Here is a 26,886-nt window from a genome sequence, read left to right as displayed (position 1 = left end):
TCTGCGCAATGATGATTACTTTCTCGGCACAATTGTTGGGAATCATCCTCTTTATAACTTCTCCAACGATGATGATGTTGCTACCTCTGTTACTAGCATCTTTGAAATTCAGCCTTGGTACAGTTTGTCTGGGATTTGCTAAGATGGGAGTGACTTGATCAGCAAGGTTGGATTGCTCATTGTTGCTGGATCCACTTGGAGCATCAACAGCAGGGGCTGTGAGATCTGCAACTCTTTTCTTTCTGATTATATGGTCCAGCATTTCAATATATTCTCAGCATCAGCTTCTCTACTTTCCTTAGACTGGATCTCAAATGTCAGCCCTTCGCTCTTCAGAATGTCAGCACATTCCTTAACAACTTTGTGAAACTACTGCTCCTTGACTTTGAAGCAAATGGAAACCTGCATACACACATACTTTATTATGAGTCTCCAAAGAGACCCAGTAAGAACCCTAAGTCTACCCTTGAATATACCCTCATTTCTAAGAATCCACAAATGCCAAACCAAGAAAGAAGAGAATGTATCCCACAGGATATTAAAATGCTTGGATAGATCAGGAATGAAACCAGAAATGACATGGACGAGAGAGATATATGGTGGCCAATAGCTGTACCAAACATGCTCCAAACCCCTTTGGCAAAGTGACAATCATAAAAGATATGGTTTACCGATTCATGAAGTTGACAAATAGAACATAGGTATGGGTTACCATCAGATCTAACAATAGGGAGCCTGTGAAGCAAGGTTTTCCATACAAAACATTGGATTTTGGGTTCAACAGGTCTCTGCAGAACAGAATATAGGCGTTTAGTCCAGAAAGGTTTGTCATAGGTAGTATTCCTTTTACTGTTAAGGCTATTAACAATTTCCACAGAATCAGAGAGCAAACTATATATAAACTTAGCTTTGGTTACAGCTAAGGGGGATCCATCCGACCATCTCAGCAATGCTAATATGTCAATGGTGTCTCCACAAACAAAAGGCAATTTACAATGCGACCAGGCCTCCTTTAGAATACAATAAGTTCACTTTTGGGTGAGGGGTAACATGAATTTGAGGGAGAGCTCCTCTCAAGGGACCAAAGAGCCATTACTGACAAGGTTACTGAACTTGGAGATGCCCAATCTGCACCATAGCCATGTTGAGCATCCTTGTAACAGGGCCAAAGGTTTGCCATTCCTCTCCAGATTTTACCAAGGGGGTCTCTTTCCAGAAAGCTCAAAGCAATCATCAATTAGTCTTGCTCTTGATACCCACTGTCTGACATGTTCCCATCCTTTCCATATAGCCTTTTATACTTCAGATCCATCTACTTTAATTTTCCGTTTACCAGATAGGAGTCATGGATATGCAAGCTTCTCCAAGTCTTCCCTACTTAAGGTACCCCTTTGGCTATGTTATTTCTAATCATTATTTTCCACGGTTCCTCCCACTGTGTTGCTTTACTGCTAATGGAATGCCTTGCCACCTAAGGTCCCTTAAACCTAGACCGCCAATTTCGTTTTGTCTTATACACCAATCCCATTTAACAGCATGTCTCTTCTTCTTGCCTTTACCATTTGACCACAAGAAGTTCCTTATGATATTTTGTACATAATTGATTTCAGTTTGGTTAAAAAGCCAAGCCTAAGAACAGTATACAGTGTATGCTGACATAATCTTTTGGCACACTTGGAATCTATCAACAAGGGATAGATAGTTGTTGTTCCATTTCCAGAACTTCTTCTCAATCTTATTTAATCCAATTCCACAAGTTGTTGAGATTAGGAGAAATGGAGAAGTGTATCCCAAGATATCTAACTAGATGATTAGGGCAACCCCAGGAGATACCAAATCTGCTATACTAGTCACGAGGATGCTCCTCCCACCCTAACATGATGGACTTGGTAATAGATATCTTGCTACCGGAGCTTTGCAGAATAGGTCCAATTTAGTTATAAGGTGTTCTACATTACTTTCAGACAGTTCAATAAGAAGAAATTGGACATTTGAGATTTCAATCTGATTGGGTAGCATTATTCCCTTAACTTTAGTAGATAGGGAGTCATCCCTAAGAATATACTGGAGGTAGTTTGTTGCTAACACAAACAAAGACAGTGCGAAAGGGCACCCTTGATGAATGGATTTTTGTCCCATTGATCTCAACAGATGCAGTGGCATCCTTCACGAGTACAAAGACCATTTTTACAAAGATTTTAGGGAATCTAAGACAGTCCAGCATCATTCCTATAAACTTCCACTCTACCCTGTCATAAGCCTTTTCATAATCAATTAAAAGCATGGCTGCTTTCTGTTCGGAACATTTAGCTCAGTCCATGGCTTCCCAGCAGGTGATTAGGTTCTCTAACATATATCTTAATTTCACAAACCCAGTCTCAGTATAGAAAATGACACTAGGTAAGACATCCTTTACCCTTAGTGCTAGGGTTTTTGCTAGGATCTTGTATGGCACATTGAGTAGAGTTATTGGTTTGCAGTTCTTTATCAAAGTTTTGTCCCCATCTTTATGAATGAGCTTAATCAGTCCTTTATTAACCTTTGAGCCCAATGTACCAATCTGTATGGCATGTTCATCCATCCAGAGGAGATCTTGCCAAATCCAGTCAATGTGTTCTTTATAGAATTCAACCAGGATGCCATCATGTCTGGGGGCTTTATTATTACTCATTTGTATGATTGCACTAGTAATTTCCTCCTTTGAAATTGGTGAACTTAATGTGTCTATGTCTTCTTGTTTCACTTTGATGGTAATAAGTTTACAGATCCTCCTCTCTTCCTCCATTGTAGACCCATTATCTTCTGTAGTGAATAAGTGAGCATAGAATCTGGAAAAGGCATTGAGAATATCATCTTGGTTTGATATTGTCCTTCCTTCATCCAAAATCACTTCAATTTTATCCCTGGCCTCCTTACTCTTCAAAAGTTGGAAGAAATACTTGGACCCCTTATCTCCATGTTCTAACCAATTGATCCTAGCTCTAGTTTTTGCACCTTGGAACTTTTAGTTTTGAACACTCCTTAGAGAATCTCTAGTAATCGCCAAAGCATTGGCATGGGAGGGGTCCATTTGAATCATAGACTTTGCATCTACAAGAGTCTCATGTAAGGCATTCTCTTGTCTCCTAGAGTCCTAGGCTTTTTTCTTGCCTACAGTCTGAAAAAGGTTCTTCCAGCCATAGTTGGAAAACTCTCACTCGGCAACAACTTGCCAAGCCCCAAAAAGTTTATTCGGGAAAACATCGGCCAGTTTTTCAAAAACCAAGTAGAGAATGCATGTAGAGATTTAATTAAATAGAACACAAAAGAAACAAGTAGAGTTTAGATATATATAAATGCATAGTGAGTAAAAAATTGCATTCTAATGGGGAATGCTGATGGCAGGATCAAACTAATAAATAATGTGTCAAACTAGAAGAAAATACATCATTACAATCACATCTTCCTCTTCCCAACTCTACTAGCACACTATAATTCTCTATTTTATATAATATATATAGGCTTTTTGGCTTTTTCCTTTAATGAAAAATAAATTTAAAAAATAATTTAAAAAAAAGAAATTATCTTAAAAACTCACCGATTTTTGGCAAAAACTCAATGATTAATCGGTGATTTTTTCACATAAACTCGGCAATTTTTTTGCTAGCTGAATTACGATTAAATCTGAGAAAAACTCCTTGGTCAAAAAAACTCGATGATTAGTAGAAACTCGCCGATTTTTCAGCGATTATGCCAACTGTGCTTCTAGCTGTTGACCAACACATTCCATCTACTAATGGCATCAGAATGTTGAACAATACTGAGATTGTACCATCTAATTAGGAAGGCAGTTGAATTCACTCCATCATTAAGTAGTGAAGAGTTGAGAGAAAAGCCTAAGGTCTTGGATTCTGCTACCCTAGGTTGGTTAAGCAAGAAAATTGATGGAACAACTAGATGATGATCAGAGAGTAAAAGGATAAACTTGGACACTATCTCCCTCTCAAGTTCTACTAAAGGAGGAGTTCTTACTGACATAGAACCTGCCAACCTACTGTAGATCTTTTTGGTGTCTTTCTGGAAGTTGGTCCATTTGAACCAAACACCTTTATGTTCACTTCTATTCTAGCTATGGGGTCAAACAGTTTGAACTTATTGACAAACTTATTCCAAAGAAATCTCTCCTCATTCCTTCATTCAAACCTATGCCGTCTTGGCTTGTCATGTTGTCTCTCAACCATATTAAAGTCCTCGGCCATAATCCGAGGTTTATCTTTTAACTGGTGCATCCAATTCCACAAGTTGGCTCTGTTACATAATTCATTTGGAGCATAAATGGAATATATCCCTACTTATCTTGAAATTTAATAGTAACCCATACCATCCTGTTGCAAGGGAGAGGCACCCCACTCCATAATGGACTTAGACCATTTAGGACTAACTAGAATAGCTGCCCCACCTCTACCTTTGGCATGATTAGTGTAGAAAGGACTAGCATCTTTCCAAATACATTTGAGGGCAACATCCCATTGAAAGCCAAAAGCTTTAATCTTTGGAAGGAGAAGGAAGTTGACATCAACCTGATTTCTAAGGAGCCTTTTGATCACATACTTCTTGTCTGGAGTTTCCAATCCCCTAACATTCAATGAAATGAATTTGGCACTCATTGAGAAATGGAATTTGGTTCAAAATCCAATGGGGTTTCTAAACTCTTGAAGAAATTTGGGAGGCTACTCTACTAGATCTTACTTGGTTTCATAGAGGCAATAGAGCTCGAAGGCCTATCCCTCTTTTTGGAAACAGGTTGCTCGCCCTCTAACTTGGCATTGATTTCCTTAACCAACTCTTCATTGTTTCCTGAAGAACCTCTCCTAGGTTTCATGGCTTTGCTTTTTTCCTTAAAAATAAAAGATTCCTCTTCCTCAACATCGACATCATGAGCTAGGAGACTATTATCCTTCCTACCATTGTCAACATCCTCATCTTTGTCACAATCTTCAAGTTCAAGAACTTGAATAACTAATGCTAGCCTCCTGGGGGAAGGAATAACAACTAGAGTCAGAGAGAGAGGAGTAGGGGAAGTGGCTAGGATCACCACCACATCAAAATTGTTTAATTTATCATCTGCATCATAGGAGCTTTTGATAGTTTCCAGGCCCTCACAGGTTTGATCACCATTCGGGATCAAATTGACTATAGGGGGATTGAGATTCCCATCAAGTTCTATATTGCTACTTTCAGTTTGAATGCCCACAGGGAAAGGTTTGGAAGTTGTAGCCAGTATGGTTTCAACCTTTTCAGGAAGGGGAAGAAGCAGAGGGAGTTGATCACGATTCTTGAATTTATGACCATAAATCTTTTTATTCTTCTCAAGCACAATTTGTTGTGCATTCATGGTGCAATGCTTAGGCTTAGTAGGAACTAAACCAAGTGAAGCAGAGTTAGGTTTTGAAATTTCAAAGTCTAGAGGAGTCTCCTTGGAAAGATGGGCGTTAAAAGCCACACATAAAGAGTCCAACTCTGCACAAAAGCCTTTAGAAACAAAAACAAGGTCAAGATTGAGGGAAGGGAAAACATCTTGTTGTGGACTACCAAAAACATTGCACTGGCCAGAATTAGGCGGGGGCAAGGGGGGAACAAGTTTCTAAATTTGACCACGCTTCTTCAAAATAGGACAATTCTTTCTAATATGCCCTTCCTTCCTACAAAGGAAGCAGGATTAGGATTCCCATCGAGATTTGTACTGCTACTTTCAGTTTGAATGCACATGGGTGAAGGTTTGGAAGTTCTAGCTAGTATGGTTTCAACTTCTTCAAGAGGGGGAAGAACTAGAGGGAGTCGATCACAATTCTTGAATTTTTGACCAAAAAACTTTTCAATCTTCTCAAGCTTAATTTGTTGTGCATTCATGGTGCGATGCTTAGGTTTAGTAAGAACTAAACTGATCAAAGAAAAGTTAGGTTTTGATTTCAAAGTCTAGAGGAGTCTCCTTGGAAAGATGGGGGGCTTTAAAAGCAGGACATAGAGAGTCCAACTTGCACAAAAGCCTTCAAAAACAGAAACAAGGTCAAGATTGAGGGAAGGCAAAACATCTCATTGTTGACTACTAGAAACATCGTGCTAGCCAGAATGAGGCAAGGGCAAGGGGGGAACAGGCTTTTGAATTTGACCACGCTTCTTCAAAAAAGGGCAATCCTTTCTAATATGCCTTGCCTTCCTGCAAAGGAAGCAAGATTGGGATTCCCATCGAGTTCTATACTGCTACTTTCAATTTGAATGCCCATCGGTGAAGGTTTGCAAGTTCTAGCTAGTCTGGTTTCAACCTCTTCAAGAGGGGGAAAAACCAGAGGGAGTTGATCATGATTCTTGAATTTATGACCGTAAATCTTTTTAATCTTCTCAAGCACAATCTGTTGTCCATTCATGGTACAATGCTTAGGTTTAGTAAGAACAAAACCAAGCAAAGAAAAGTTAGGTTTTGAAATTTCAAAGTCTAGAGGAGTCTCCTTGGAAAGATGGGGGGCTTTAAGAGCCGCACATAGACAGTCCAACTCTGCACAAAAGCCTTCAGAAATAGAAACAAGGTCAAGATTGAGGGAAGGCAAAACATCTCATTGTGGACTACTAGAAACACTGCGTTGGCCAAAATGAGGTACGGACAAGGGGGAAACAAGTTTTTGAATTTGACCATGCTTCTTCAAAAGAGTGCAATCCTTTCTAATATGGCCTTCCATCCTGCAAAGGAAGCAAGATTGGGATTCCCATCGAGTTTTATACCACTACTTTCTGTTTGAATGCCCACGGGCTAAGGTCTGCAAGTTCTAGCTAGTATGGTTTCAATCTCTTCAAGAGGCGGAAGAACCAGAGGGAGTTGATCATGGTTCTTGAATTTATGACTAGAAATCTTTTTAATCTTCTCAAGCACAATCTATTGTGCATTCATGGTGGAATGCTTAGGTTTAGTAAGAACTAAACCAAGTAAAGAAAAGTTAGATTTTGAAATTTCAAAGTCTAGAGGAGTCTCCTTGGAAAGATGGGGGCTTTGAAAGTCAGACATAGAGAGTCCAATTGTGCACAAAAGCCTTTAGAAACAAAAACAAGGTTGACATTGTTGGGTGGATATTTTGCAACCGACAGTTTTGGGTAAAAATTCAGTCGCAAAATAGGATGACCAGCCACAGCATGTGAGACAGAGTCTCTCCTACCTTAAAGGGAAGGCTCCCCCTTTTCACCGTTCCTTGGATCAACTCAAGGTAAGCAAGAAGTCGAGAGATCTTAAACAGGGTGTTAGTAATATCATTTCTTCTTAACTTTCAAGAAAGGATCCACTTACTCGTAGAACAAATAATGGGTAAGGTAAATCTCTAACTACACTTCTATCAAGCGCTGGAAACAGTGATACCGATAAATTTTAACTAACTCAAAGGCTAGCCAAAACGTACCAGTTTGGCTCTAAGTCCTGTTGTACTTCTATGTGGTAAAATGTTTACAATTAGGGCACAAAGACTCCTAAAAGTAACAACAATCTAACTATTTTGTGAATTAAGATGAAAATACAAGCCACAGACAAAGCTTCTAGCTATGGATTTTTACAATTGTTCTTGGTCAAAGCTCGGGCTTCAATTGTTTCTTAACTCTCTATGCTCTTTTATTGAACACACAATAATAACATGAATCAAGACAATAGGCACAAATTATAGTCAAAGCTTCTAATTTGTTCTATCACAATTGCTTCTAGTCAAAGCTTCGAATCCAATTACTTCTTTTATTCACTTTTCTCTCAAATTTGTACTACACAATCAAAGTTATGCTTGCACAAATGTGACAGAGCTTTCTTGCATACAACAAAAGATAATTTTTACAATGAAGGGGCACTCCTTTATATAGGCAAAGAAGTTGAGAAAAAGGGGGAGGAAAAAGTGGGAGCAACTCAACCAACTTTCACCAAGTCTAACTACAGAAACTAAAGGGTTACATGCAACTCGCATTGCATCGTTTACATACACATGTAACTCGCACTGCATGTAATTACACTTTTTCATGTAATGCATCTTTGCCAACTACAAACATGAAAGAAGAAGAAAGAAGACGGAAGAGAAAAGAACAATTCTGAAAGGCCTTGTACTTGACGATGCAATCCCAGATGATAATAGGATTGGGAGTTCCTATACCTTGTACTGCTGCATTCACGTTGATAATCATAGTGTTGCGTCTTTTGATAACCTCTAGCTGTCTTTGATGAATTGTACATTATCATGTGGAAACTTGATGTGATCCATCTTTTCTCGCTCAAATTATCGTGAATTCTCCTTTGTAGATGAGCACAAACTGGAGTCTTTGACACTTTGGAAACCTTCTTGACCATGTTTGGATGTACACTCGGAACAACTTTCCATCAGCACTTTTAACTCTTTTTTTTTTTTTTTTTTTTGAAGTAAAGTGCTTGGCACATGGGAATGCGTGTAAATGGAGATTGCCGATTTTCAAAAAGTGACTTAGGCTTTCAAGATGTCATTGCACGGAAAATGGATTACATGTAAATGCAACATGTAACGGAAAATGGAGGGTGAAATGAGATGCAAGTGTGAGTGAAAGATACGTTTTACATGCATATGTGGATGAAGGCTAAGATGAAAAGCATGGAAAGATACGGAAACATGTATTTTCTCATGGAGGTGTGAATGCATATGGAAAGGAGAAAATGACATCTTTTTGACTTTTCAAAAAGTGATTTTTAGTCAAAATTGGACCTTTTAGATGCAATTACACATAAGACATTTCATGTAATCATGTCGTGCAAATGGAAATGAAAGGTGAGATGGGTGAAAACGGAAGTGGAAAATGAGATTACATACATATGTGAATGGCAAATGATGGTGCAAAACATGTAATCACATTTGTCGGATGAGATGTGAGGTGTAATGACATGGAAATGGAATGTGAAAAATGATAACGCTTTCGCATATAATGAAGGAAAAACAAGTTTTTGGAAAAAAATTGCAACTTTTCCAAATGGAGAAAAACCGGCAACAAGCACACAAAACCAAAACAAAAGAAAAAATACCTTTGAAAACAACTCAAAATATGCCAAGATGCAATGCACTCCAAAAATGAAATTCGAATTTGGAACTTGGGGAAGAACCAAAAACATCAAAATGAAGGAGAAATTCATATTTAAAGGAAAAATGCACATTTTAAGGCAAAGATTCTTACAAATGGCATCCTTTCAACGATTTCATGCATAAAATCAGCAAGGATAAGCATGAATTAAAATGCAAGAAAGAAGAGGTCCACTTTCATGAAGAATATGTGCCAAAAATGAAGGAGAAAGAGCTTAAAATAACAAATTTTATATTCTTAAGACCAATTCTCCCTTAAATCCGGATTTTCAAGCAACCTTTTGACTTTTTTCGCACTTGCATGTAATGGACATTCAATGGTCGGATTTGACATAAAAGTGCCAAGTAAATGGTCTCCAAAAACAATATCATGCATTTAAAATTCAAAAAAATCCCTTTTGATCAAATGTATGGGCTGAAAATGCAATTTTTTGAGTTTTTTGAACAAAAATATGACTTTTTTATTCAAAAATCTGGGCCGTTTTTGCAAAAACGTGACTAAAAAATGCATGTTTTAAAGTCATTTTTGACTTGTGAATGCAAAAATGACTTTCCCAAATGGATATACATGGATCAAAATGCAAAAAAGTGGCTTCAAAATGCAAAAAAGTGGATTAAAACTCCAATTTTTCGGGCATTTTAAGCAAAAACGTGATCTTCCAAACAAAAAAATTTGATGTTTAAACACAAAAATGGTGATCAATATGTGATGTAATCAGCAAATAAGGCCAAAACGATTTGATTCCATACAAAAATGTGATCAAACTTTGAAGATTTATGAATTTTTATGCAAAAAACGTGCCCTAGATTAAGAGTTTGAAACACGTTTTTGGGTGCAATAACTTGATTTTTGATGAGGGCAAAATAATCACCTCTCCAAAAAATGATAAATGCAACTGATTTCATTCAAATCCATGGAGAAAATCAAAAGTTATGATCAAAATAGGAGGTTTTTGGAGCAAGAACATGTTTTCTTCACATAATATGACATTTTTATGTTCATTACATATTTTAAAACATGTTGGAAGGCAAAAGAGGACCTTTTTGAGTCCAATGCATGTTTTAAAATGTCTTGAGATATAATCTCACTTTTTGAAGTCCATTACATATTTTAAAATGTGCAAATCTCCAAAATCTCACTTTTTGGAGTCACTTACATATTTTATAAACATATGTCACCTTTTTCATGCACAAGCATGAACATTCAACTTTTCATGTCATTGCATTCAAAAAGGTCCACTTTTACAAACATTTGATGTAATGACTTGAAAAAGGTTCTCAAAATGAGTTTTCATATACATTAGCATGAAAAGTTTCCACTTTTTATGATTTTTTACATGCATATGCACATAAAATGTCCACTTTTAGGTTTTTAAGTTATGCATTTCACTTATTTTTATAAAAATGTCAACAATATGGGTCAAAAATAACATTTATGCATCATATTAATCAATATAATACATAAACATTATATTAAAGTGACATTTATATAAGTATTTGATTTAAAAATAAAAAATTTAAAAAGTAACTTTATAGTTCTATAGTCACTTTAAGTGAAAAATTAAAAAATAACTCAACTTAAAATTATAACATAAAGTGCACTATAGTTACTTTAAGTTATAAATTTAAATGAAAAGTAACTTCAAAACATAACAAAAAGTGAATAAAATGTTATATTTTCAAAAAGTGAATGTCAAAATGAAAATATAACATCATATTTTTAATTCATGCTATTGCACCTAAAATGTCCACTTTTGAAGCACTAAAATGACCATATCTCTTGACTGACAACTTCGATTGACCTCTGAGTTAGACCGAATCAAAGGGGAAAATGAAAGACATAACAAGAGCAAATTCAAAGGACTAAAAACAAACAAACACAAACTCAAAAGCAAAGAATGGACTGTGAAGGCTTCAAAAATCAAGCAAAGGCTTGACAGAAAGAAAAACGAAAACGACTTGATGAAGACCTTCAATAAAAAGATTCATTGTATCAATTGGTATCGATTGGTTAATCAATACTAACCAATTAAATAATGAAATAAACTCAGAGAAATGCAGGACAATAGCTGGCTCTGTCTGGGGAATGTTACTCGTTTATTCTTGGAAATAAAGAGTGACATAGAATCCAGTTCTCTAAGTGCCTTTATCCACTCCATTGGGCTATAGAGTCAAGCGACCAAAAATAAAAAGAAATCTAAAGCGACTAAAGCACAATAAATCTAATAAAACAAAAATGTGCAAGTGCACTTATTGAAAACAAAGGAAAACCTACCTAATTAAAACTAGCCAAAAATATAAATTTTAGATGAAACCATTTACGGGTTCAACAAAATAGCTACCTTTTTTCAGTAGCTTGCAGTACCTTGCATGTTCACATGCAACTTCATAGAGATGGAACACGAACAACATGAGCAATGATGTCAAACCCTGATGTAACACCTCCTGAAAGAGATGGAAGAATTCACCCTTTTGAGATGAATCATGTGTACTACTACTCCAAGAAAGGTCCATGAATTGAAACTGCTCCTCCATAACTGAAATTTTTTCTTTAACATCTTCTTTGATAGTATTTTCATGTTCATGTACATGTGGAATCTCTAACTTTCCATTAGCTTCCAACCAAGCAAGATGTTGGATTGGACATCCTCTTGATCGAACAAATTTTGAATTTTTCTTGCCAACTGCAACTTTCTTGACTGCTTCATTAATCACCAACACCTTGGATGATCAAGAAAACCTTGCTCATGTGATTTCAGTGATGACATGCCTATACTGCCTGCCTCAACATGCTGCTCACAAACTTTTGACTTGGGAAAGTCTTTACTGTTTATGAGAAATTCTTTTTCAAGCTCCAGGGTAGAACATTTGTGCAAGGTGTTTCCAAGTTCATGACCTTGAGACACAAACATATCATTTTCAGCTTGATTCGAACTTGCTTGCATGTCAACTTTAATGACATAGCCATCTTGAATCTTGAAAGAAATTTTTTCCTTCATCTTTTCATCACGGGCATTCTGAGATTGCATACACCAGATATGAGAGTCGCTAGCTATGTCTTCTTCCTTTTCCTGGAAGAGAATAGCAAGATCACTAGCTTCAGATTCCGGATGCTTCACTGTTGTCTTTGCTAATGGAGCTTCAATTGCAAGCTTCTTAGATGATGAAGCTAACTTTTGTTGATTCCCAACAAGAGAACTATGAGGAATAGTTGGAAGAGGTCTCCTTGGTACATCTTCATGAGGAACAAAGAACATGCCTTGAGCTATTTGTTTTTTGAGGGCAAGTATCTCATTTGCTAATCTCTGCACCACAAGATCTACCCTTGTGCTAGAAGAAGGTGAATTATAAGAATGGTGACTTTCTTCAAATTCACTTGCTTCAATTCTCATTTTCCCAGCAAGAATAAGATTATCTTCAATTTCAATTGCCAATGTTTGTATAGCTGCAAGAGTAGTTGAGGTTTCTCTCCTTAATAGAAAACTGACTTCAGAAATTTGAGCATTGATAAAGAAACACTTCAAATTGGCAGTTGTAGGTTGAGCAACAACTGAAATTCTTCGTGTCAGTTTGTTGAAATGAGCAACAAATTCACGCATAGGCATGTGAGATAACTTCTTCAACTGAGCAAGTTGAACCAATAATGCATGGGCATCCTCAGGAGGCTTGAATCTTTCTTCAAACTTAGCTATGAGGGTAGCCCAGTTTGTGATAGTACATGATGGTAAATGGTAAAACCAATCAGCAGCCACACCTTGTAGAGTTTCCACAAACAACCTAACAGGCACGTCCTCGTATTCAATAGCATGAACACTGCTTGTAGGTTATTTTGTAGGGGTTAATTATATTGACGTTCATGACATGAAATGTTACAAATGCTAAAAGAAACTCTAATATTGAATTGTTGAAGATAACAAGCCAAACATTCATTGTTGGATTGAGCTTGTTTAGCTATCACCCAACATCTTCTATAAAACTCATGGTCTTGTTGGGAGTTGATCTTATCATTGAATCACAGTAGTTGACAAATACAAGTTGAAAGGCCACATGCTTTCTAGATTTAAGGAATCGATATATAGGAAGGTGTGCAACAGATCTAAGGAGGAAAACATATGCACTTGTCTTGTATGACTAAATCAAAACCACAAGGCTGAGTTAGATAAAGGCAATTAGGTCTAAGGAAGTTAGAATAATCAACTATCATTCCAAGATGAAAGTTATAGGAACTATTTGTAATGTTTGTGCATTGAGTTCCATCCACATAATTTGTTGAAGGACATAGAAGTTGCAGCCATGCCAAAATCATGAACTAAAGATTTCCTAAAGGCAAGCCAATAGTTTGTCAAATAGTTAATATACAATTGGTAAAGAAATAACGTTAATGCAAACTATTTGACATAATTTCTCATAGCTAGTTAGATGAACGAAAGATTTTGGCACAGGGGCACTGTATGCATTTGAAAACTGAAGGAATGTAGCAATTGTTGGTATTACCTCATGAATGTTATGCAACTTTGTTCACGTTGCAATATAACTATTGAACCAAACAGTCCATACATATAAAACAAAACAAGTCAAAACTTAAACGTATAGGGGTGCTTCCAAATTGTTTGACAATTTTTTTGAGAAAGAATAGACACAGAAAACACACCAGGTTCAACTAAATTCAGAGAAATCAGTTTGTATACAAACTGTTTGATAGATATTTGTGAGATGAAACACAAAATAGAGTAGTGTGAATGTAGAAATTTTTAGTGGAAGTAGGGGTACTCATCAATGCACAAAAAACCATAGTTATTAAACTTGCCAAAGCCAAAAACTTGCGAAGGCCTAAGCAATACTTTCAAGGAGGGTAGTTTTCAACAAACACTTGGCAAAATGCTTGGAAACTTTAAAAAATGCTTAAATTTAATTAGAAATGCATTTTTTAAATGCACAATTAAATGAGAAGATGCATCCAATGAGTCAATTAATGAGAACACAAATGAAACAAGCTTAGTCTAGATATATTTAAACACAAAGTGGGTACAAAATCGCATTCTCATGAGGAATGCTGATGGTGGGAAGCAAACGAGTAAATAATTTATGTAAACCTAAAAGTAAAAACATCATTCCAATTACATCTTTGTCTTCTTAGCTCTAGTAAAAACTAAGGGAGAGCTAGAACTAGAGGGTCTAGTCCTCGAAGTATGCACTAGGCATGATTGTGTCTCCTCAACCGATATGGCTAACTCAGTCTGTGGCTCGCCCTCCATCCTAGATGTAGCTTCACCTGTAGCTTCTTCAGGCACTAGCAATGAGACTACTCATTCAATTCAATGTTAACCAGTGTGAAACCAAAATGACCCTCCTCCATAACCTGCTTGTCCAAATCATTGATGTCACTCCTCTTCAAAAACTCTGCTTCAAATCTGCCTCAAATTTGCTTCAAATTGATACAAATCAGTTTGTGGAAGACTATTTCCCCCCTCAGCAAAATACAAGTGAAGAAATGAGAAATGAAATTAATTTGGGCTTCTATATTTTTGGCAAAAACTCAACAAGTGCTCAATGAGTTTTTGCCAAAAATTCGACAAGTTTTTCCGAAATCTCCAGGCCAAAAAAATTTGCCATTTTTTGCAACTTGGAGAGTACTCTGCCCATAGTACATCTTGTTGTCTTGCATTTTGTTACCACAAAATATGGGTAATGATACAAAGCTTTTTCAACTGAGTTTCGTAGTTCCTTAATATAGTGCATTATTTAATTGGCTAACATTTACCAATCAATTGACACCAATTGGTAAAATGAATCATTTTATTGAAGGCTTTCGTGAAGTCCTTTTTGTTTTTCATTTTATTGAGCCTATGCTTATTTTTTAAGACTTCAACGTCCTTTTTCCCATTTTAGAGAGAGAGAGAGAGAGAGTGTGTGTGTGTGCGTGCTTTTAGTCTTTGGGTTTAGTTCAATCGCTTGCTTCATGTTTTCCGTTCAATTCAGTATATCTTAAGGCTTAATCAGACTTGGAAGTCAAAAGATATGATCATTTAAGTGCCCAAAAGGTGGGCTGTCCAGATGCAATTGCATATTCAAAATATCATGTTATATTTTAAAGTTGACATTCACTTTTTGAAAAATATAACATAAATCCACTTTATGTTATGTTCATAAGTTACTTTATCGCTTAAATTTGTTGTCCTACATTTTGTCACCACAAAATGTGGGTGACTTTACGAAACTTTTTCAACTTAGTTTCACATTTTTCTGAGTTAGTTCATTATCTAATTGGATAACATTGATCAACCAATTAACTCCAACTGTTATAATGGATTCTTTTATTGAACGCTTTCGTCAAGTCTTTTTATGTTTTCTATTTGTTGAGCCTATGCTTGAGTTTTTAAGCTTTTAGTGTCCTTTTCTTCATTTGAATATGTGTTTGTTAGCTCTTGGTCTTTTGGCTTTGCTCCTCAAATCATTGCTTTCAGTTTTCCCTTTGATTCAATCTATCCTAGGGCTTAATTGAAGTTGGCAATCAAAAGATGTGATTATTTTAGTGCCCAAAAGGTGGACTCTCCAAGTACAACTGCACGATTTAAAATATCATGATATATTTTAAAGTTGACATTCACATTTTGTAAAATATAACATAAATTCACATTATATTTTTGTTTTTAAGTTACTATATGACTTAAACCTATCACTTAAGTGACTATAGTGCACTTTATGTTATATTTTCATATTGAGTTGCTTTTTAAAATTTTCACTTAAGTGACTATATTAACTATATAGTTTGATTTAATTTTTGAGTTTTAATTCAAAACATCTTAATATACATTACCTTTTGAATGATATTTGCACATTATATATTAATTATATAGTGTAAATATTATTTATGACCCGATTAAGTAATATTTCTTCAAAAAAATATTAAACATGTGTTTAATTGGTCATTCAAGTTGTGCAAACATGTCTTTTAACCCATTTGCATGTAAAATATGCAAAGGCTCTTAGAGAATGCATTTTGAACTAAAGGCATGCAAATGCTTTTAACTTAAAATATGCAATGGACCTCTTAGAGTGAGCTTATGCATATTCAAGTTTTTAAAAATCTGCAAAGGCCTCTAGAGAGTGGATTTTGCACTAAAAGATATGTATTTGCAAGTTTTTAAAAATATGTAATGCCCCTCCAAGAGTGCATTTAGCATCTTGAGTATATATTGCATATCTTTAAAATATGCAATGACACTAAGAGAATGTGTTTTACATGGGGAAGTTATATTACATGTTTTAAAATATGTAATAAGTTAATAACACTCCAAGAGTGCATTTAAAACCAAATGCATGTTTCTAAAACATGCAAACACCTCTAGAGAGTGTGTTTTGCATGACAAAACCAAAAGACATATTTTTGAAACATGTATTGCCTCTCCATTAGTTTGTTTAGACTCTGAACCCATGCATTTGCATTTTAAGTCCAGATTTTGCATCCAAGAGCAAAAACCGTCCATGCTTGTGCCCTTGAAGAACATGTTTTTGGTGATTTTGCCTAGATTTGACCATGAGATATCTTGAAATCTCTTCCCCAAGAGATGTATTTTTCATTTCCATGCATTCTCCTTGCGAAATCGTTGGATTCCTTGCAAAAAAAAATTGCATTTATGGCATTTTGAAACCATGTTTTTGGCAAAAACGTCCACTTTTTGGTAATTTTTTTTATCGTGTTTTTTGCTAAAGAGGAGGCATTTTGGCATTTTGATCCATATCTTTGCTATTAAGAAACACGTCTTTGCATTCCAAAGGTAAAAGCAATTCATGTCAAAGCTCCAAGAGACCACATTTTTGCTAAAAATGGTTTTTTCATGAACATTTTTCCAAAAACGCCCCATGCGTTGGTGATAGTTGACCACATTTTTTGGAATATCCATGAAAAATGGCTATTCATTGGTCATTTTGAATTCATCATTACAAGGTTGAAGAGATCAAAGTTGTTTTTAGAATTTTTCAAAGTTGGAGCTTCTTTCTCCTCTATTTTTGGCTCATTAACCTCCAAGTAAGTGGACATTTTTGGCCCTTTTTGCCCAAATACATATGTTTTTCGGTTCATTTCCAACCATAATATGTGTTCAATAAGTATCTAATCCATACTTAGAACACTTGTCCCTCGTGAATATGTCATTGTAACTCAAATCTCAAAGTTTTCATGGATCCAATCTCATTGGAAGATGATTTCATCTTCATGTTGTGACACACTTCTCAAGATATGTCAAAACTTCTTCAAAGAATAGAAACAACATGTCGAGAAGATGTGCTTCAAATCAAAAGAAGCAATAATTCATTTGGTCTCCACTTTCCCATTCGCTGGCCTAGAACCCGAGTTTGTGTGGGAATGCACCAAGCACTTTGTTTCAAAAAAGAGAGAGAGTTAAAGGTGTTGATGGAAAGTTGTTCCAAGTTTACATCCGAACAACATCGAGAAGGTTTTTGAAGTGTCAGAGACTCCAAAATGTGTCAATCTACAAAGGAGAATTAATGACAACTCGAATGAGAAAAATCTTGATTGCATCGAGTTTTCAAATCACAACTAGAAACTCATCAAAGAGAATGCAATGGTGTAGAATACAAGAATCCCTAATCTCGTAATCATCACAAAGTACAAGGCTTTTGTTGATAGTCTACAGGATTGATTCATTTAGAATCAATAGTTTCAACATTTTCTTCAAGTGTTTTCAAGCTTTGTAGATGCAAAAGATGGATTGCATGTAATCCAATCGCATGTAACTCAAACACATGTAATGCAATTGTGTGTAACCCGATTACCTGTCCTTCAGACATGTAATCCAATAATTCTTCTTTCCTAGTTAGATTGAGTCAAAGTGGTTGAGTTGCTCCCACATTTTCCTCCTTTCTCTTACTTCTTTTCCTATATAAGAAGTGCCCCCCTCATTGTAAAAATCATCTTTTGTTGTATGCAAGAAAGCTCTACCAAACTTATGCAAGCATAACTTTGATTGTGTAGTACTAATTTGGGATAAAAGTTAATAAAGGAAGTAATTGGATTCAAAGCTTTGACTAGAGGCAATTGTCATAGCGCAAATTACAAGCTTTGACTGTAGTTTGTGCCTATTGTCTTTGATTCATGTTATTATTGTGTGTTTAAGCATTAGATCATAGTGAGTTAAGAAACAATCAGAACAGAAGCTCTGACTATAACTTATGTTACCTTCTCAATTCACAAAAATAGTTAGAATTCCCTACTTTTGGAAGTCTTTGTGCCCCAATGGTAGAGGTCATTCTTATATAATAGATTAAACATGACTTAGAGCCAAACCGATACACCTTCAATCAGTTTTTTAGTCAGTGTGTGTTTATCAGTATCATTGTTTCTAGCTATTAGATAGAAGTGTAGTTATAGATTTCATCTTGCCATTACTCGATCTGCGGGTAAGTGGATTCTTTCCTGAAAGCTAAGAGGGGAAAATATTGGTAACGCCCTTACAAATCTCTTAACTTCTTGCTTTCCTTGAGTTGATCCAAGGAATGGTGAGAAGGGAGAGCCTTCCCTTTGACATAGGAGAGATTGTCTCATATGTTGTGGCAATCTGATTTAAAGCCTAACAAAAATTTCTAAGGTTTTTTTTAAAATACCCTAGTCAGCTGGCTAAAAGTTGTCAAAATGGTGGAAAACAGTAAAGATGAAGCCAATCAATAATTGTAGAAAACTCATGAGTTAGCAAAGGCAGGGCTGCAAATAAAAAATGCACCTATAGATAAGATAAGATAAGATAAAATTATTAATGTCCACGAAAAACCAAAACAGTTTATGGGACTGAGCATACAAACAGAAGAGCCAGCCAAGCAAAGGCACCAAACGGTGACTGAAAAGGAACAAAGCAACAAGAAGAAAGAAAGACAAGGTAAGGACTAAGGGTCCTTCATTGTCACAAAGAAATCCGTAATAGAGAGGTATATCCATGGACAATCCATAGTCTTCAGATGTCGTGAAGAACCCTTATAGGACTGATGTTGGTTGTAGAGATTGGTACAATGTTTGACAGATCTGGAATGTGAAGTAGTGAAATGCCTTTTCAAACCCCGCGGAGGAGACAAGGGAGAGAAAAAGGTGGTAATGAGCTGATCAGAAGTTCATCTCTGATGAAAGGACTGCAGGGTATTCTCTTGAAGATGGGTGGCCTCCTGAAGATAAAGTGCTAAACACTGTTGATCAATATAACTAAAGAACATCGAGAGAGAAGAACAGTCTCTGAAGAGGCAATAGAATCTCCCTCTAATCTCGTAGTAATGAGGACAACGAAATATGAAGTGAGTCTCGGTCTCAACCTCCATCAGAGTGCATAACTGGCTTAATTGATCAACCTGATCCATATGGTGATTAGTTTGAGACCTAAGACGATGAGAACCAACCCTAAAAGAGACCAAAGAGAACCGTAATGCATGATTCCAATGCTGGTAAAGATAGGCAGGGCGAACAACAATACCATCCTAAATAACAAGAAAATGCTCAACATAGAAGGCCATCTTAGGTCACAAACCACCCAAGGGATGACACCAATTAGTGGTAATGTATTGCCTATAGATATCCTGTCTGACATGCTCATTCAACTCCTGACAAGAGGGAAGAAGATGAGTCGGGGCATCCAGCGAAAATTGATAGGGAGGAAGACGATCAATTTCAATCCCGATCAAACCCAACAGAGAGGTGGCCTTAGCGTACCAGTATCTTGATCTAGCAGAAGTGTCAAATCTCATAATCTCCACCGAAGAACAATATGCCAAAAAAGAGTATCTATGTCGATCAACACCTCTCCATAAAACCACGAAGTCGATGAAGAAACCAAATCAAGTAAAAAATAATGGCAAGTTTGAGAGGATGAGCACCAAACTCCGCTAAAACAATGTTGTGAGGGGTGAATCTGTGACACCTAATGATATGACGCAACAACAGTGTCTGGACCTGCTCAATAGAAGCCCAATCAGAAGCAATAAGAGAAGGTCCCCAAACCACAGAACCATAGAGGACTGTCGGACGAACCAAGGAGTCAAAAAGGGACAACTTGGACGAAATATCTTGAAAATGATGCCTGAAGCATTGTCTCTCCAGCAAAGCCAGGGAGCCCATACCCTTATTGACTCTGGACTGAATAGCAGGTCTCAAACTGAAACGTGGTCCTGAGAACTTCACACCAAGATACATGTAAGAGGGAGTAATCTCAACCTCCTCCTGGAAGAAGAAATGGAGATGAGAGGTCTTTAAATAGTTAAATACCATAACTCGTGTCTTAGATAAATTGACCACAAGCTGTCGCTGACTACAGAAAGAAGCAAGACTATCAAGGAGTCTCTGTAAGCTATCAAGAGAAGAGGCCAAGAGAACGACATCATCAGCAAAGATGAGAATAGAGATCAAAACCTGATGTAAATAACACCCATCTCCTGGTTGAGAGGATTTCATAAGGAAATCCTCCAACTCATCAATATACAAGCCAAACAGAGTAGGGGAAAGAGGACAACCCTGCTTCATGCCAATGGTGCTCTGAATCGGATCAAAAAAGCCCTCCAGAGTTCTAAGTCTTCCAGTAACCTTCTCATAAAGTCTCAAAATAGCAGTCTGTAACATATCTGAAATCCCAATCTCCTGAAGCTGCTGAAATAAAGCCAACCTAGGAACAAAATCAAAAGCCTTACAGAAGTCCACAAAACAATAATAGACCTTCTGAGAGTGGTGTCTAGCCTCCTCAATGATAGCCCGCAGTGTAAAAACATGATCCATAGTCTGGTAGTTTGCCCGAAAGTTAGCCTGACCTCTCGCCCTACATCCTTGTCTATCAAGCTCACTGGATAACATGGTGTTCAGAGCAGTGGCATAAAGTTTGTGAAAAGTATGACCAATCATAATAGTTCTGTAATTTCCTGGATCAGAAACAGGCCCAGACTTGTGAATAGGGTAAACACCATGTCTAGACCAGGAATCAGGAAACTCAGTGCAAACCACTCTATTAAAGAGTGTAGGAAGGTAAGATCAAAGAACTGAAGCACCAAGTTTGAAAAGTTCTACCTAAAAACCCTCTTTATCAGCTGCTTTGTTGCATCTCAAAGATCTAATGGCCTCCATAATGCTAGAATAGGTGAACAAATGGCAGTGGGTAGGTGGAGTCGAGTAGAGAGGAGGCTGCCCAGGAATGTCATAAAGCGTCGTGATATGGGAGGTCAAAGAATGATAGTTGAGAGTGGAGGATGGGGGGGAGCAACGAGGGAAAAGGGTACGCCAGAAGGTCTGGGGATTCTGGATAAACGTGGAGCAAAGGGTTCTGCACTGAAAAGAGGCAAAGGAATGTTTCTTATGATGAAGAAAACACAGATAAGAAACGCGCAGATGGGTAAAGACAGGAGACTGAGCCTTAAAGGCGAAACGAATAGAGTGATGGAAAGCTTTGCAGTCAGCATCAAACCATTTATTCATAGGACAGGTGTTCCGACGGTTAGCTGTGAGAGAGAGAGGGGAACGGTGGGGAATAGAAAGGAGAGCAGAATCCCATATGGCAGAGGCAAGCGAATCAAACATGTCTGAGGCAACTAACGAGTCATCAAAACTAGTGGGTGACAAAAGACACCTAAGGTGATAAGTAAAGAGCCCACCATCACTCTCAGGGTAATGGAAGCGAGTAGGAAGGGAGACGATACTAGTCAGGCATAGCAAGGGTGGGGAAGGATGGGGTGAAATGCAATTAGAAATGCTAAAAAGAGCATGATCGATTAGCGAAAGATGCGAAATGGTGAAACTACGAATGGAAGAAATGAAAGGAGATGAAATGACAGTCAACAACACTCGCACCACCACAGTGCGGCCAGCAAGTAAAGAGGTCCGATCCAGGAAGGAAGGATAAACCATTCAGGATCAACAACCCAGAAGACTCACGAAGCTGGAGGAGGTAGCGACCATAAACAGAGAACGACCCAAGAACATCCTTCGAAGTGTGCTGTAGGCCCATAGTAGTCGGATCTAACTCACAAATGTAGTTCGAATCAGAGCCACGATCATGTAAAGGGATCTGACGATCCTTGGTACGAGCATTGAGACTCACAAAGCTGGAGGAGGTAGCGACCATAAACAGAGAACGACCCAAGAACATCCTTCGAAGTGCGTTGTAGGCCCATAGTAGTTGGATCTAACTCACAAATGTAGTTCGAATCAGAGCCACGATCATGTAAAGGGATCTGACGATCCTTGGTACGAGCATTGAAATCACGAAGAATAACAATATTTCCTAAAGCCTCAAACTGCGAAATACTCTCCTGAGGGTCAAAATATGGATCGCCATCCTCTGGGTCATGAATAGCATAGGGAGAAGAGGTCGGAGGAAAATAACAAACAACAATAAAAATCTCTCTGTTTATATTTTCGCCGACCAATTCGGACCCAAATAAATCTGGCAAAGGCATCAGAGTGAACAACCGACGTAACCTTGAAAATATCATCTCGAACCAAACAAGCAACACCCCTAGACCCACGGACCCCACCAGACATCTGAACCTCATCCCTACACACTGAAAACCATTAATAACCATGATAACCTGGAAGAGGACGCATAGGGCTCTCGTGAGTTTTAGTAACGACCAAAATATCTGAAGACCCCACCACATCCTGAAAAAGATTAGGTAATGACCATAAAGAGCCATTACTATTGTGACAGTTGACAAGAATAGAAGAAGATCTCTTCTTGTCAGACTGCTATCGGAACCGTCACGCCGATTTGGAGGTTGTCCTCTCTACTCAACAAGCAGGAGGAGAATCACGGACCACTACCTTAATATTTCGAATAACAACCCATTTTCCAGCATGTCTAACCTCTACCAGAATACCCCGAGCTTGTTTAAGTTCTGTAACTTGTGCCTTAGTAAGATCTTCATCCAGATAAATTTTAGAGGGGAGAGAGAACAACTTTCTCTTCGCTCTAAGGGCACCAAGCCTATCTAGAAAAGAGAAGAATCTAATAAAAAGGATGTCCCCCGTACCAAACCAACATCTATCCAAGGTGATGTTCGAGACGCCAAGTTGCTCAGAGAGAAAGGCATGCTCAGCAGCAGTAGGGTCAGAAGTGGGTGAAAGACCCCGAACGCGCAAGTTGAGCTCACGTGCTCGCTGCACTCTCTTGTCATCAATCTTACCTTGAACAATCTTGTCTATGCTCAATCTCGGAGTAGTAGTATCAGTATTGATGCAAAGTGAAGCCCATGATTTCACCTTTTTTTCTGTGTCCGCAACCATTTCGATATGCTGATCCTTGATTTTATCTAGTCCAACAAGTTGTTCTATAATTGCCTCAATATTGGATTTCAGCATTGTTGTTTCAGAGATGAAGGTATCTGCGAAATGTTTGATATTCGATTCAGTTGACTGTTTGAGATTTGTGAGTTCTACCGTTAGATGCCCAATCTGATCTCTCAATATGATGTTGTCGGCTTCTAACTTGACCACTCTGTCACAAAGCTTAAGAGAGAGTGCAGATGCGTCAACAACAATGTCCTTTAGGGCTGCATTGTCACTCTCTATTTTCTTCATGTGGTCAAGTAGCTATTGGACTATGATTGGGTCGGGTTGGGAGTTCAAAGTGGACAAACCAAGGTCTGCCATTCTATGTTTAAATCTACCCAAAATCAATACAGATAAAGGTTCGACATTCCGTCAAACACTTCCCATGCAATCACGATAAGATCCAATAGCAGAGAAAAATCCCTCATGGGTTGCAGATCGATCTGGAATGCATGTGAAGCACCAAGATACCTTCGAGGGTTTGCGTCTACTGTGTTGTGGGTTTACTGTTGGAAAGGAATAGCAACTCGATGCCCTAGCAATCACCCAAAAGGAGGATCTCCAATCGCAAACGCAGATTAGAGACTTTGCAATGTTGCAGATCGCAAGAGCAAAAACCCCATGAAAGTCAGCAGGAGCAAGTGGCAGAAGAGAAAATCCACGGGAGCAAGAGGCGGCCAAGGCATAGATGGAATCCCACCCACCAACAGCTCAGAAATTTGGCACAGGAGCAGGATATGACTCGGCGTAGGTCAAGGAAGATCACGGCTCGGCTCAGAAGTTCGGCGCAGGATCACGACAGAGAGGCTTCCATCCACAAGCAATGATCGCAGGAGCAGGATCACGACTCGGCGCAGGTCAAGGAAGATCACGGCTCAGCTCAGAAAATCGTTATAGATTGGATGAATTGCAAAGAATGAAAGAAGACACTAAAGGGAAAAATGAGTTTTTGGGTTTATTTCTACACAAGAATGGTTGTGCAACAAAAAAATCCCTACAATGAAGCTAGCACGCGAAGTAGAGTTCATAGAAAAACCACCAAGAAATAGGTCGTGGAGGAACAAAATGGCATGCAAGTTGTAGAAGAATTGTGTGATAGACAAAAACAATGCCCCAAATCTAGACACGATCAATAGTGGTATTGAAAAATACAAAAAATGACCACAAAAATTGTCGCCTAAAGGAAAAAACATCTTTCTAATGGAAGAAATGGTTGCTTGAAGACAGAAGGTCACACAAATGGCTCTTTGACAATCACACACAAACATAGAGAGAACAACAAAAACCTTGAGACAGGTTTTAAGGGAAAAATAATTTTACAATTTTTTTTCACTAAAATAGAATTTTACGATTATAAAAAAAATTGATTTTTTTTTTGTGCTTACATCTTTGATACCATATTAGTTTGGTGAAATAATTGAATAATTATTTACTAAGAACAAATTGTTCTTATAGAGTTTACAAAATAGATGTTTCTAAAAATTAACATAGGAATAATAGAAATAATCAATTATACAAGAAATTTACAATATCTAGAAGTGACCATTAAAAATAGAAATAATTGCAAGAGATATTATTTTAATACCCTATAGCTTCATTGTTTTGGATATATAGCAGAGGACATAGGCATTTGCAAACAATTTGAATTCCTAGAGCTAGTTTTGTGCCACTTTTTGTCTTTTGTGCCAAGCACAAGTTTAGGGCTATATATGATAATGATTATCAATGAACCACATGTCCCAGTGTTGCCTAGGCATGCTCATGAGTGTTTTTAAATGAATCTATTCACAAAAACAATACCCTAAATGAATCCACAAGCAAATCAAACCCATTTGTGGTTTTGCAACAAATCATAGATTCATAGCTAGGTATGTCTCTTTTTTCCTACCAAGTCATTTACAAAGGTTTTGACTAGTAAGAAAATATGCCTTGAAACTATTTAGTGTTTGACAACTACAAAATCTATAGGATTCCAATATTCTAAAATCAAATAAGAAGCTCCAATAAATTTATGAGAAAAGATGAAAATAGTGATTAATTCTAGGGAACTTTTAGATTGGAAAATGCTTTTTTCAGGAAAGAAAGCAACATTTATTATTTCATGTGGTCTTCCTTGAAAATAATTTAAAAAAAAAAATCTTCAGAATTCATAAGTAAAATGTACATTCTAGTACCAAATTACTAATTCCTATTGCTATGATTCATATTCAATCTTGCAGATCATTTTGGAAGGAATGGGTCGTTCTTTGCATACGAACTATAATGCTAAATTTAAATGTGAAGCTTTGAAGGTAAGTCATTCTTTCTTTTAATATCATTTTGTTGTAACTTCTTAATTATCAAAAATCATATTTAGATTATATAATAGCGGACTAAGACTTGACTAACATGTGTTTATAACAGCTTGCAATGGTGAAGAACCAGAGACTGGCCGAAAAAATTCTAAATGGAAATATATATGATTGCATTTGTCGCTATGAACCAGCAACATGATCATGTTGTGGTTTGATCTCATAACTTATTACAACTCTTCTCTTCAACAATGAAAACATGTAGTCTGGTAAAAAAACATTTTAACCAATCCAACTCAAAATCCCTCCATGATCTTAGAATATAAACAAGCTAACTTTTTGGATTCATTTTTATTCATTTATCCAATAGTATCTTCTGAAATTCAGATATTGGAAGATTCTTATTTGCATAGAAATGTATCCTTCCACTGAGAAGATTGCATAAATAAGGAAGGGGGTTTGTTAGAGAAGATAGCATCATGCTTTCCATGCATACCATATTTAGTGGCATTATTATCATTGCTACATTGTAATTTCATTATTGTGATTAGGTGGTATAATTTTAGCTGGATGATTTCCTTTTATGATGCTTTGTTGACATTCTTGCTATTAGTATCCTACATGAAGTTGATACAATAGATTCTAATGAAGTATGTTGACATTTTACATGGTTGTGAATGTACATTTGATTATTGAATACATCCTTTTAAGTTTTGGTTGCATGTTGCCATATGTTGAAATGAAACACATTCCAAGCTTGAAATTTTCTTGTGCTGGAGCAGGGTCTTACTTTTGAGATGTGTAGTCCGAACCCCTAATTTTAAATTGAATGATAAGTTTTAACACTTATTTTTTCTTAAACTACTTGAGTGTCATTTAATATGATATAAATGAATGTTTTTAATTGAGTATACTCACCTTTCATTGATTAGTCAGATCTATGATCTTTATTTGGAATCATTTCCATAACTTCTAGACTAATATTTATTTGTAAAAGGGTAGAGGTAATCTCATAGGATACCAGAAGTCAAAATTATGTGTATGAGACCTTTCTTATCACTCCCCATCCTATTAATGATAACCTATTCACAATTCTTGTATAAGAATAGAGCTAAAAACTACAATAGATTATTAGTTTGTTTAATGATGCCAAGGTATGGAATAGTTGCAGACATAGTTTCACAACTCA

At 37.0% G+C, this 26,886-nt stretch overlaps 1 protein-coding gene across 2 annotated transcripts in view; it reads left to right on the top strand.

Annotated features, from left to right (window-relative positions):
* Nucleotides 1-26,281, top strand: part of LOC149578522 (pantothenate kinase 2-like) — a 252,676-nt gene extending 226,395 nt beyond the window's left edge. For both annotated transcript variants that reach the window (XM_089829604.1, XM_089829608.1), the window contains 2 exons: nucleotides 25,626-25,697; nucleotides 25,810-26,281. In XM_089829604.1, coding sequence (XP_089685730.1) covers nucleotides 25,626-25,697; nucleotides 25,810-25,899 — 162 coding nt within the window. In that variant the 3' untranslated portion in view covers nucleotides 25,900-26,281. The remainder of the gene's footprint in view (nucleotides 1-25,625; nucleotides 25,698-25,809) is intronic.
* Nucleotides 26,282-26,886: the final 605 nt, after the last annotated feature.

Source organism: Cupressus sempervirens, chromosome 1 (genome assembly GCF_028749045.1).
Source record: "Cupressus sempervirens isolate cs-2001-9-10 chromosome 1, ASM2874904v1, whole genome shotgun sequence".
NCBI lineage: Eukaryota > Viridiplantae > Streptophyta > Pinopsida > Cupressales > Cupressaceae > Cupressus > Cupressus sempervirens.
The sequence above is the reverse complement of the archived record's forward strand: the minus strand, read 5'-3'. Positions and strand labels throughout refer to the sequence as shown.